General features: G+C 43.1%; 1 protein-coding gene across 1 annotated transcript; it reads left to right on the plus strand.

The window, feature by feature from the left end:
- Window positions 1-11,191: 11,191 nt before the first annotated feature.
- Window positions 11,192-13,268, plus strand: LOC147429629 (RNA polymerase II transcriptional coactivator KIWI-like). Its single transcript, XM_086495890.1, has 5 exons — window positions 11,192-11,330; window positions 11,415-11,555; window positions 12,559-12,664; window positions 12,770-12,792; window positions 12,886-13,268. Exons 2-5 carry the CDS (start codon window positions 11,430-11,432, stop codon window positions 12,943-12,945), a joined length of 315 nt encoding a protein of 104 aa, XP_086352016.1. The 5' UTR covers window positions 11,192-11,330; window positions 11,415-11,429; the 3' UTR covers window positions 12,946-13,268.
- Window positions 13,269-13,970: the final 702 nt, after the last annotated feature.

The raw sequence follows: 13,970 nt of genomic DNA on the forward strand, positions 1-13,970 counted from the left end.
ACCCATTTGCAAGGTAAAGCTTTTGCATCATTTGGCAGTTCTACCAATTCCCAAGTGTCATTAGCTAGAATCGAGTTATACTCAGATTCCATAGCCTACTCCCACTTCACCACATCATCCGTCATCATGGCTTCTTGGTAGCAGCTTGGCTCACCGCAATCGGTCAACATGATGTAATCAAGATCTGGCTCAAAACGTGCAGGTGGATGAGAGACTCTAGTAGACCGTCTCACTCCTTGACCATTGCTATCCGCTCCCTCTGGAGCATTGCTAGTGGAAGGTATATCACTAGCCCCCTGAGTTGATTTCATTGTCTCTTAGGCAACATCCTCAAAAGTGACTCTCCGAACCTCTATTTCCTTGATAGGTTGTTTATGCATCTTCGACTCATTGAAGATCACATCTGAACTACGGATGACTTGACCAGATTCTGGGTGCCAGAGACGATATCCCATCTCTCCATCTGCACCATATCCAATGAAAATACATTTGTGGGACTTTGGCTCTAACTTCTGTCGAAGTTTCTTAGGTACGTGAGCATAAGCTTCACAACCAAAAACACGTAGGTGGTCATAGTGGGGCTTACGTTTAGACCATAACTCTTCTGGAATCTCATAATTCAATGGCGTACTAGGCAAACGATTTATAATGTGCACTGCGATCAAGACGGCTTCTGCCCAAAAGCCTTGTGTGAGATTTTCCATAGCAAGCATGGCTATGACTCTTTCTTGAATCGCACGATTCATGCGCTCATCAACTCCATTCTGAGTTGGTGTGTATGTGCAGTAAACTGTCTTTTAATCCCCCTTTTAGCACAGAAATTGTCAAACTCCTTGGAGACATACTCTCCACCGTTGTCAGTCTGCAACCTCTTGAGTTTCTTGCCAGACTGATTCTCAACGAGTGCCAAAAATTTATGGAACATAGGAAGAACTTGATCCTTATGTTTCTAAGGATATGCCCACACCTTTCAAGTAGAGTCATCTATGAATGTCACAAAATAGCTGGCCCCCCTAGAGATTTGGTTGACATAGGACCACAAACATCACTATGTACTAAATCTAGAGGTTTAGCTCGCTTTTGACCCAATGGTAAGTGGACGAACCTAGTCTGTTTGCCATAGATACAATGCTCACAAACAAGAAAGTCAACATAAGACAAGATAGGTAAGTAGCCAAAATGAGTCAGAGTTCTCATTCCTTTTTGGCTAATATGACCTAGCCAGCAATGCCAAACTCAGGAGACGGCAGCTCGGCTATAGATATGTAATCATGACCAACATCTGACACATGCACGGAATACAAGGTACCATGCTTCTGACCTCTGGGTACAACAAGATTACCTTTGCGTACTATCCACGAACCATTGCCAAATGTGGTGTTCTAGCCCAAATCATCAAGCTGACCAACAAAAAACAAGCTTTTAGTCAACTTGGGCACATGTTTGACCTTACATAAAGTAAAGTGCCTGCCATTCCTTAGATGCAATTTGATGTTTCTGACACCCTCAATGTCTAGTTCATAAGCATCACCAAGTCTCACTTTGCCACAAGAGTGAGAATAAGTAGAGAACCACTCTCCATGTGGTGTCACATGGAAACTCGTACCAAAATCTACTATCCAATTTTGTGCATATTGCGCATCTTTTGTAACAAGAGCCTCGACAGGTAGATCTGCTGTGAAGACCAATACGTCAGAGGTAACTGGCATAAAAACCACTGGAAGAGTCTCTACAATAGGAGAATTTGAAGACTCTAGCACATTAATCTCCTCTAACTTTGCTTTGCCCTTGTTTGAATCATCAGATTTAGAAGTGTCACCGGTTTGTTTGTCTTTCTTGCTTTGCTGCCATTTCCTGCAATCCATCTTCACATGCCCTTTTTTATGGCAGTGATAGCACTCGACATTACACATAGAACCCCGAGACTTACTGCATGAGCCCCCACGTTCCTTGCTTTTGGCACGACTTTGAGTGCGACCCCTCTGTCTATCACTAGCAACATACGCATCACCATCCTTCTTGCCTTTGAGAGATTTCCTACGAATCTCCTCGGTAAATAGACTCCCAAGGACTTCATTGTACACAAGACCAGTATTAGGTGCTGAGTTGCTAATCACAATACAGAACGTATCCCAAGATGAGGGTAAACTACATAGCAAGAAGATACATTTGATTTCCTCATCAAAGACCAAACCTTGAGTGGTCAACTGAGTGAAAATGATATTTAACTCATTAATGTGAGTAGAAATAGTGCCCTCTTTCTTCATACAAAGGTCAAACAACTTCTTCATCAAGAAAACCTTTTTAGTGGCACTTTTGCTCTCATAACTGGAACACAAACTTATCCCATACATCTCTAGCATTCCTTTCTCCAGCTATAGTAAAGTACACAGATTCAGCCAAATGCAAACGGAGGGTAGATTTGGCCTTAGCATCAAGTCACTCCCACTCAACATCTGTATACTAGCCCTCTGGGCGCTCCATGATAGGATCCAACTGGCCTTTTTGTACGAGAACATCTTGAATCTGCTCTTTCCAGATAGTAAAATTTGTCCCATCAAATTTTTGGATATTGTAAATATCCTTTTCACCGCTAGATGACATGGCTGCAAGCTAAAGATAATATGGTGATAAACACTGGTAATTTTGGGAAAAATTCCACAGAGTTTCTCCAGGAAACTGACAGAATCTCAATCCAAAACTGTCTGAAGAGATCAGTAATGCATCAAAAGTAATGCTCTCAGAGCATAAGATAGGCGCATCAACTACTAACTGTGCATAAAAAGTCAAAAGCTAACCCAAGACTACCAACACGGTGTCAAATGCACCTAGCCCTCTCTATGCATGTCCTATGGCGAGTCCACAGAAAATGGGTACTCCTGCAACCTGTATCATCGAAAGTATCTCAACATTTGAAAATCCCCCAACTCAAGAAAACCTCACGCTATCGACCCTCACAAAAGGTTATGAAAATAAGAAACCAGCCCAGTCTCAGAAAGGGCCTCTAGATCGAGTCTTAGAAACGGTCTGGACTGCGAGAAACAAGCCAAATCGGCTCCACAAAAGGTACATATGGCAATTTTCACAACTAAACGTACATCCACTATCAACAATACTGCAAGGTGCAGTATACGCGCTCAAACAGGTGCCAAACAAAATGTGCAAGCAGTAAACAAATCCCTGTGGGGAGTAAAACCGCTCTCAAAAGAGCTCAATGCATATACGCACCAAGTACTCCCACTGAAATCTGTGCTGATGCAAAACACTGCAACCTGTAAGAAACCCGGATGTCCTGTATGTATGCAAGAACCTGTGAGGAGATGGATGCCTGAAAAATCGATTCCGAAAAACACCGTCTCAATAGCACATAATAGCCATAAAACGGCTATATACGATCCCAAAATAGTCTCTGAACAACGTGCACCTGTGTCCTGTACATGTACCTGTAGCAAAAGTGGATTTGAAAAATACAACTCGTGAAGCGTAGCTCGGATGAAGCTTTCGAATGTACGAACATCTTCAAAAGAGGGGTAAAACAACAGGACGGCTGGGAGAAATGCTCTCGGAACGTTGAATTTTCCGATGCCGAAATCAGAAACCTATTTGCACTTTTAAAAGTGCACGCGTGCGGACACAAAAAAGGCAAGCACAAACCTTGCTCTGATACCAGTTGAAGGTGTCATGGGAAGCGTGTGTGAGTACAAGTGTAAGAGCAGAGAGAGAGAGACCTGATGTTGGGTGGAGCGCACATCAACGTTATCCTGTTTTGCAGCTCCTTATTCTTTTTTGTATTAAAGAATAAGTGTATATATGGTTAAGTTAGTAGATGGGTTAGTAGTAAGTGGGATGTCCGGTGAGTTTTCCTGAATCCCAACAGTATGCATACAATAATACTGTCTATATTTCTACGGGAAAATCACCTTTTGAAATCATAGAGAGAATACCTAAAAGTCTCTTGCTACTTAAGGTACATGGGAAGATCTTCACTGCCAATGAGTATAGCCGTGACCTACAAGAATCTTTTCAAAAGATTAAGGAGGCTACATCATCTCTCAACAAAGGCAAAAAGCTGCCACTGACAAGCATAGAAGGGCCTTAACGTTCAAAGAAAACGATTGGGTCTTACTTAAGTTTCCCAAGGCTCGATTAAGTCAAACGACGGAAAAAATCCTATGGACCATCAAAAGTATCATGCTAAACTAGCAAAAAGATACTATGGTCCTTTTCAAATCTTGAAGCCATTCAATGAGATGGCTTATCAACTCAAGTTGCCCAACCATTGTCTCATACACAATGCTTTTCATCTGAGCATGCTTAAGCCCTACAAAGGAGAGCCACCAAGTGAACCAATTATTGAAGACCCTCCCGAAATCGAAGACCAAGAAGAGGTGCTACAACCCGAAGCTATCCTTCGGCATGAAGACAAGGTACTATGACATGGTAAGGTTATCCAGCCACCAAGTGAACCAATTATTGAAGACCCTCCCAAAATCAAGAAGAGGTGCTACAACCCGAAGCTATCCTTCGGCATGAAGACAAGGTACTACGACATGGTAAGGTTATCTGACGGTATCTTAATAAGTTCAAAAATTATCATTTTGAAGATGCTAGATGGATGCAAGAACTAAAACTTAAGGATAGTATGAACCTTGTCAATGTACACATTTCTTTTGAAAGCCCAAGCTTGAGGTTCTTGTCGTGCTTGTTGACTAAGGTGCTTGAGGTGCTTGTCGTGCTTGATGACTAAGGTGCTTGATGTGCTTGTCATGCTTGTTAACTAAGATGCTTGAGGTGCTTGTCGTGCTTGCCGACTAAGGAGCTTGAGGTGCTTGTGGGAATACTACCCAAGCTTGAGGTGCTTTGTTATGCTTGCTGACTAAGGTGTTTGAAGTCAAATCCAATCCCTACTCAAGAGGGGTGAGCCCTAAAGCTAGGTGGATGAGAGAACACACACACACACGCGTGCACACGTGCATGCATGCACGCACATGTGCACACACACACGCACACACACAAGGGAAGCCCAAGCCTCAAGAGGCAGCAATGACACACGTCAAGCCCCTACCCATGTTGCCGTCATGGTGTGCCTAAATCCTATTGGTTGGTATCCCAAGGGGTCCAATGATAAATTAGTTATCTTAATTAATTCCCGGGGGATTCACTCTATATACAAAATGGGATGCCACCTGCGAGCGAACAACTTTGATAAAACCCCTATATATGACTCATATTAGGGAATATGACCCCTTTTATACGCTTATATAACAATCAATGCAGAAAATTATCATACCCCTATCTTACATATAAAATTTAGGGGTTTCACATGATCTAGCTGAGTAAAACTAATCAAAGAGCCTGTAGCATATTGACTGGCAACGCACTAAGGAACCACTTCTATTGATAGCTAGATTTACCCTCAATGTGTCTTAGTTTGAATTTCAAACTAGGTGCCCGTTTAGCCTGCACTCTAGCTACTCGTTTAATTTTGACCCATCTAAATTACTCAAGAACCATGGTTATAAAGTTGTGTTAGGTTCTCTGTGTAAATTTTTATCTATACAAACTCTTTATAGCTTTCATCCCTCAACAAATGAACTATAATCACAAAATAAGCAATTGATAAAATGCAGTGTTAGTTCTTGCAAGCATCTTTATAGCTATTGATTCACAAGTTTGAGGGAAGACTCTTTTGGGAAGCCATGATTTTGAAACACAAAAACTTCCTCTTATTTTTCCTTTTTCTCACCCCCCCCGCCATAAATATGATACCCCTCCCTTATTTTTAAGCTTGGGAGTTAAATTATTGGGGGCTAGCCCCTAACTTTTACGCTTATATAACTTGTCCAAAACCCCCCTCCCCTGCACTTATGTGGTGCGGTAAGTTTTCCATGGTGAATCCCCCGGGAATTAATTGTTTTTGCATTTATCAAGTCCTCTCTCTCAAAGGGGAAAGGGGGACACTTGTCTCAAGGCTACCCTTGTTGCTTGTTATGCATTCTGCATGTGATTGGCCATGAGCTAGAAGAGGGGGTCGACCAAAGCAAGAAGGGGGCTAGCTTGGGCTGTATACTCTCCCACACACACTCTCATTGTGTGAAGTGCAAAGTGCAAGAACTCCATCTCCTTCTCCAAGCTAGTAGAGAAGTTGAGAGCCTAGACCAACACTCTTGGCTATGGAATGCAAATCCAACCAAAAACCATGCTTCAATGCTTAAGCTTGCCATCTTCTCCATGTTCATTACTATGCTATTATAATGCTAGCAAGAAGAGTGATGATAAGTGAGAAACTATTTCTTTCTCCTATGGAAATGTATCTTCTTCCTCTTCCCTACCCTCATTCCCCACTAGCTCTCTCCACCTTCGAAGGTGTTTGAGGCCTTGGGACTGAGGCTTGGGATAGTTGATGCTTTGTTGCAAAGTTTATGTTATGGTCGTGATGCATGAAGCTTTCCATCTTCATTGTATCATTTAGGTCACAAGGAACACAAAGATTGTATTGTACCAAGTCTCTCTTGATGGGAGAATCTATAATACAAATGCCTATTGGAGGGGGGATCGGCCCTACGTAAATCTGGTCCTCAACTATTGTCATGTTCTCTAAACTCTCTCTCTTGCAAAAGTATTTTTCATGCCAAGTTAACTAAGTACTATGTTTATGTTGCTACCATCAATTAATTTCACCCTCTATGCTCACAAAGTAATCTCACAAAAATGCTTTCCCTAATTTTCCTAATTCCGCTACTCTCAAAGTTCATAGGCCATTTCTATTACACCACCCCTTGATATGTGCAAGTTTTCATGGGCCACTGTGGCTACTATCAAAGATTCATCTATATGTATGTAGAGATAGCTTGACCATTGTACAAATTGTTGGTCTCTTTTGAATGGATCCTTGAGGATGATGAGGCTGTTGAAAAGCTGTAATCGACTCTGGTCAGCACGCCTATCCTGAAAGCACCAAAATGGGGCAAAATATTTCACATACACATCGACATGAGTGCTTACGCCATTGGCTATATCTTGGCCCAACCAGGTGAGGAGCGCCTATCAAACGCCGAGGAATGAGGGGCCAACAATGAAGCGTTGTTTGCAGGTTTGTCTCTGGTCACTGAGAGAGAGAGAGAGAGAGAGAGAGAGAGAGAGAGAGAGAGAGAGAGAGAGAGAGAGAGAGAGAGAGAGAGAGAGAGAGAGAGAGAGAGAGAGAGAGAGAGAGAGAAGGCTCTCAGTAGCAACTCGATCTTCTCCACAAGAAGTTCGCAGGTTCCCAGAAGTAGCTCAGAGCTTTGTCTGCAGGTTTGTCTCTGGCCACTATTTGAGAGAGAGAGAGAGAGAGAGAGAGAGAGAGAGAAGGCTATGAAGCTAGTAGCATCTTTTGATGCTCCTCCGTTCAACCAAAGCCATCATTGCAGCACATTATAATTTCCGCACACACATACTCACAGTAGTAATTGATGCATGAGACTGCAACTTCTTTCTAGGTAGTACTACAGGAAGTAACAAGCATTGCTGGATGAGGGTCTACAGATTACCCTTCTCTTTCCATGCTTTTCTTTTGTGCTCCATTGCTGGATGATCAGTTGGCCTGATCTGTAGTCAAATCACCAAAACTCATTGCATTTGCTGGCCCGTTCAACACATTCTTTTGCTGACGCTCTCAGCCTGCAAACAACAGATCAGTCAGCGATCTCACTTTTCAGCCCATTCTCTGTCGAGCAAGTTAAAAGTACTTGTTCGTGCAGATATTTAATGAAACCATCAAACGCGGACCCTACTGCCTTTGACTCAGCCTCTGATCTATGTTGTTGGGAGTGGCAACACCCATCTATGGTGTTGGAAGTAGCAACGCCCAGCTATCTGTTGTACTAGCACCTTATACCTATTCACATGAAAGCAAAGAGCCATGAAGAAAAGCCTACCTCATCGACATAGCGAGAGCATTCTTCAGTAGCATAGAGTCTGTAGGCCAAGCTCCTCCCTATTCATTCCAGCAGTAGAAGGTCGACAATGCCACTGTTTGCCTCATCGGCATATTGGAATCGAACTTCTTTTGCAGTGAAGCCTCTGCGCCTTCCTCGCCTAGCAATCATAGCAGCTTTGTGTGCAACAAGATCCAGTGGCTAGTTGAACAGTATGTCCAACTTCAACTACCTTACTCAGCTCGTTTCTGCAGGTGCAACTAGCTATGACCAGCATTATGCCACCCCAAGTATAGCTCAGGCAGATTCAACAACCTTGTGCCCTCGGCCATCCTTCAATGTTCATGGAAATGATATATAGCAGGTCCCATGCCTAATTCTCAAGATTCACACCAGCTCTTTTCCGCGTAGTATGCCCGCGTAGCAGCAAGCCGGACAGAACCGAAAATGAGTATCGAAGATCTTTCAAACCCTGGTAATATTTCGCAGATCATCAAGTTGGAGAGTACCTCAGATGCTTGCCGATGTGATGAGCACTCTTAAAGCTAAGATATCTCGTGCGATCAACCTAGGGCAGAGGTATGTTCTACTAGTGCTGCTGAAGTAGAAGATATCAGATTTCAATCGATGATCAGTTGCCCTGATCTGTAGTCGAATCACCAAATCTCATTGCCTTTGTTGGCCCGTTCAGCACATTCTTTTGCTGATGCTCTCAGCCTGCAAACAACAGATCAGTCAGCGATCTCACTTTTCAGCCCATTCTCCGTCGAGCAAGTTAAAAGTACTTGCTTGCACAGAGCTTTAATGGAACCATCAAACGCGGACCCTACTGCCTTCGACTCATCCTCTGATCTATGTTGTTGGGAGTGGCAACACCCATCTATGATGTTGGAAGTAGCAACGCCCAACTATCTATTGTACTGGCACCTTATACCTGTTCACATGAAAGCAAAGAGCCATGAAGAAAAGCCTAGCTCGTCGACATGGTGAGAGCATTCTTCAGTAGCATAGAGTCTGTAGGCCAAGCTCCTCCCTATTCATTCTAGCAGTAGAAGGTCGACAATGTCACTGTTTGCCTCATCGGCATATTGGAATCGACCTTCTTTTGTAGTGAAGCCTCTGCGCCTTCCTCGCGTAGCAATCATAGCAGCTTTGTGTGCAACAAGATCCAGTGGCTAGTTGAACAATATGTCCAACTTCAACTACCTTACTCAACTCGTTTCTGCAGGTGCAACTAGCTATGACCAACATTATGTCGCCCCAAGTATAGCTCAAGCAGATTCAACAACCTTGTGCCCACGACCATCCTTCAATGTTCATGGAAATGATATACAGCAGGTCCCATGCCTAATTCTCAAGATTCACACCAGTTCTTTTCCATGTAGTATGCCCACGTAGCAACAAGCCGGAAAGAACCGAAAAGGAGTATCTAATATTTCGCAGATCATCAAGCTGGAGAGTACCTCGGATGCTTGCCGACGTGATGAGCACTCTTAAAGCTCAAATATCTCGTGCGATAAACCCAGGGCAGATGTATGTTCTACTAGTGCTGCTAAAGCAGAAGATATCAGATTTGAATCGATGATCAGTTGGTCTGATCTCTGGTCGAATAATCAAAACTCATTGCCTTTGCTGGCCCATTCAGCACATTCTTTTGCTGATTCTCTCAGCCTGCAGCGATCAGCCAACGATATCACTTTTCAGCCCATTCTCTGTCGACGGAACGGCTTGTAACTGCCTTCGCAATCATCCCGTTGCGGTCCGGTGCTTCGGTAGCCCATTGGGCTTCTCTTCGGCCATTTCCACGCCGACATCGAGTGCTCGATTGCTGTCCATCATCGGCAACGCCAAGATCTGCATTTTGAGTCCTTCACTCCTCTCGCATCGGGTGCACATTTCAGCCATCGGTTGCGATCGGCACCTTGAAAGCATCTGCCATTCCGGAAGATCCTGAGATCGTTGAGAGAATAGATGATGAGAGTGCTAGTCATGACCTGTTAGAAAGATGTTGTTCTTGGTACGGCTTTTCTTGATATGTATGCCAAATGCAAAAGCAAAAAAAGTTTTTAATGAGCTTTTTGTGAGAAATGTCGTCTCTTGGAGTATGGTGATTGTAGGATATGCCTAACATGGTTGTGGCAAGGAAGTGAGGGCTCCTCGCCATACAGAGTCTCTTGGAGTGCTCTTCGAGAATGCAAGGACAACAACTTGTCAGGCTACCTTCTCTGATACATCAGCAGAGGATTTCCGTGAGGACCATGTGGATCTTTGCATGCTCGACTTTCGGAGCAGATTTCAGCCGGTATAAAGAAGGGATGCTCTCACAGCGTTTTTTGCATCAGCATAGCCAACGTTTTTTCACCAGCTCGCTCGCGTTGTGCTGGCTACTGCAGATCAACCTTGCTGCTTGGCAATCGCAGCATATTAGCCTAGTGTTTTTTCTTCGACCGAGACTATAGAAATAAATTACTTTAAAGTGGTCCCCAATCACCTTCAGTCAGCTAAACAATTCGTTTCACGCTACTTTCCTGACAACCAGTTAACAACACGTGCAACTTTGAAGAGCATCTTACCGATATAGCCCTCTGTTCCTGCATCAAAAACTCCCATTGATATGTGTTGTTACCTTGTCCTCCACCTCTTCTCCACAAAAGTTTTGTCCATTGCATAGTAAAGCAATCATTGCCTGCTACATTTCAAGGTCTTCCCAACTCTCTCTTGCTTAGTTCCGTTCTTAATTCATCATTTTTTTTTTGCATACTCTCTACATCAAATCGTTTTAGTGACTTGTACTCACTTAGGGTAACAAGATTTGTGCAAAAGAAATAATAAGCTCTCTCTCTCTCTCTCTCTCTCTCTCTCTCTCAACTTTCATTTCTACGTTCTTCTTTACAGATGTATACTCTTGTTCAGTGCTTCCATGATAACAAAATAGTAAATACAATCTTGTATGTATGAGTGACTTCTACTCAGCGACGGCGTCTCTCTAGATGCAATCACTGACGTACTCCCAACTGCAATAACCTATGCAGCATGGTGAAGGCATGTGGCTCTACGCATGAGGCATGTGGTTCTACGCAAGGTGCTGATATGGGCACAAAATTTCACAAGCTCTCTCTCTAATTGCAATCGCCTTGAAGGCTTGTACCGTTCCACCAGTTTGTTATCCACTTGCAGTCATGCAGGCTAACGAAGCACTCTAGTTCGCATTCTTGGAGGGAAGCTAACGGTGCATGGAAAGATATCTACAGCTCAGTAAAGGACAAAATCAAACCGTCACAATGTCTCAAAATTTTCCATGCGTAGGTTTTCCAAGTAGATTTTGAACTCGAGCCGATGCTGTCAAAGAACTAGCAAACGGTAAAGAGCAGGAGCTGTGGTGACGAGACGACCCTTCTGCTGCTGCTCCATCAGGTTTGCCTCCTTCCAAACCAGTGCAGGCCTTTCTTCCAACAGCGCTTTCTCTGACGAACTAAGCTCGTTCTTATTGAGAAGCAGACACGGGCTTACAGCATGCCGAGATGGGGAAAGGGGCGCGCCAAGGATGACTTCATCGATGATGGCTCCGACGAGGAAAAGCCTGCAAGGAAAGCGGCAAAGAAAGAGGTCGATGACACAGAAGGAATCACTGTCTGTGAGGTACTTTTTATTTGAAACATGCCACCTTTTGTGAGGGAATTGTCTGCTTTCCGTACATGCAGCATGAGTGTCCATGCATGGGTTAAAAAATGGTGATTGACAGAGGCTGGAAAGCAAGGCGCAATCTGAACACCGAGCCACATGGTGTGGCTGAGAAGGCCATGTGTTTGTGTAGCTTCGGTCTGAGTGTGTTGGCATTTTGGGCTCTATGGTTTGTGTTCTGAGACATACTTTGAAGGCTAAGCCAGAGCCGCCTCAGTTTTGTGTATATCCATATTCTGTGTCTGGGTAGTTTGTTCAATGGGCCTCAAAATTTTGTAGGTTTTCTTACCTTATATTTTAAAGTTTAGAGGAAAAATTTCCAAATTTGTAGGTGGAATTATATCAATCTAGGGTTCACCCCCAGCATTGGGGTATTCCTGTTGTCCTCGTACAGCCCTTTGGCAGTTGCGCATGGTCACATTCTGATGGTGTGGGGGGACGATGAACTGGCATAGTTCAATGAGGACATTAGAAACTGTAAGAATGACAATAAATCGTGTTTGCTAGTCTGCAGAATCTAGAATGGTAATGAAAATTTTGTGTCTTGAGCTCCAGAGAAATTGGTAACAAACTAATTTTCTGCAGACTTCTCTTTGCAACAAAGCTGTTGGCCTACTAGTTTTCACTTTTAGGTTGCAAAATGGTTTCATTAGACAAATATTCAATTTTTATTTAGGAAGAAAATGTAACTATACTGGAGAAGTAGCGTTGGGCTCATAAATTTGTCGTCTTTTCAGGGCGTTTTTTTTTTGTATTTAGAAAAATACAGGAAGGAAATATTCCAGTAGTATATGGTGAAGTAGGGTTTTGCAGTTTATGCACATGTGTGTTGCTTGATTTTTTGTTTAAATGAATTTGTAGAAACTTTGCTGGATATATTGGGTTTTCCGAATGATGCACATATCGATAAAATGACATACCATCCCCAATTCATGGCATTATAGTTTTTTCTACGTATCAGCTTTCAGGACACCGCAAGGTTACCGTTAGGAGTTTCAAAGGCAAAGTTTACGTTGACATAAGAGAGTTTTACACAAAGGATGGAAAAGATCTACCTGGCAAAAAAGGTTGGTCTTGTGCCCTCAGCTGGCTGCTGTTTTACCACATCTATATAGCTATGATAATGCAATGTGGGTGGTACTCACAAGTAACTCTTCTCGTTAATTTTGCAGGGATATCTTTGTCTTTGGATCAGGTGCACAATTGATTAGGCTTCAAATTTCTATCTTGCCATGTTAGGTTCTTATCTTGCCCTGTTAGGTTCTTATCATTTCTTTTCTTTATGTAGTGGGAAGTGTTGCGTGACAATGTAGAGGCAATCGATAAAGCTGTCAAAGAGAGCGTATAATGAGGTTTCTACTCTTTTGGCAAAGAAATTCCAGTTTTTGTCGTCCCCAACAAAGAGCCTATTTTTGGCCTTGCACTTTGATTTTTTGTGTCTATTGCACCTGCCACAGTACCTACCAAAAAAGTCTGTTTTCCTCTTTGCCCTTCGTGTGTGATGTCATCATGTATTGCGTTTGCTTGTAAACTATCTTAGGCTGGGTTTAGACGGAGCCGGAGGTAGAAGCGCTCTGCAAACATTTTGCCCCCCTAAGTTATCATGAAATGTACAGTAGAAGTATGCATAAGTTGGAATGTATGAAGTGGACGGACAGTCATTGACCTGCTCATGCCCCTGTGCCGCTTGTTGGATTTTTTAATGCCATGCTAACGTTAGGTGCAATGAAGGGAAAGAGCTGTTTTTAGGGTTATCAAGGTGAGTGTTTTCTTGAGTTATCACTGGCTAGCTTTGGTCCCACCCTTTTTCTTAGTGCTTATCTTTGTTTTGCCTATTGGTGGTAATGGGCGTGTTTGGCTTGCTGAATGGATAATGTGCAAAGGATGAGTGCGTGTAATCATGGTACAAGCACTTCAAATGGTGCATCAGTTGGCATCTCTCTCTCTCTCTCTCTCTCTCTCTCTCTCTCTCTCTCTCTCTGCTTACTGCTCGACAGGTTGGGTACAACAAGCATTTGCAGACTGAAGAAACATATACATGTATATATGTTTTTTTAACCATGAGTGCAGGGAAGTTAGTAAGTAGGGAGGTTTGTTATTTTTATTTTTAATAAACATATCTATGTTTACAATTGGGCTCGTCCTACACACAATGCCCACAAGGGGATATACCGTGGGAACCACGCCCCCCAATGGGGAAAGAGGAGGCACCCATTGAGAACGAAGCCCGTGAGCCTCAAACCACCCTCGACGTTGGGGTTACATCACTATGCTCGACCAACTGAGTTATGCTTCTTGGGTAAAGAAACATATTGGCGTTAGCTAGGTTACAATGATTAAGTTGACTTGACATTGCGTAGTCTATTGCTCCTA

The sequence above is a fragment of the Adiantum capillus-veneris genome, chromosome 22 (genome assembly GCF_014529385.1).
Source record: "Adiantum capillus-veneris isolate H3 chromosome 22, ASM1452938v2, whole genome shotgun sequence".
In the NCBI taxonomy this organism is placed as follows: domain Eukaryota; kingdom Viridiplantae; phylum Streptophyta; class Polypodiopsida; order Polypodiales; family Pteridaceae; genus Adiantum; species Adiantum capillus-veneris.

Excerpts from the sequence above, each read along its gene's own strand:
- LOC147429629 (XM_086495890.1), top strand. The coding sequence starts at position 11,430 with ATGCCGAGATGGGGAAAGGGGCGCGCCAAGGATGACTTCATCGATGAT. Across the intron at positions 12,665-12,769 it reads AGATCTACCTGGCAAAAAAG|GGATATCTTTGTCTTTGGAT; the intron begins GTTGGTCTTGTG and ends TTAATTTTGCAG. Across the intron at positions 12,793-12,885 it reads TATCTTTGTCTTTGGATCAG|TGGGAAGTGTTGCGTGACAA; the intron begins GTGCACAATTGA and ends TTCTTTATGTAG.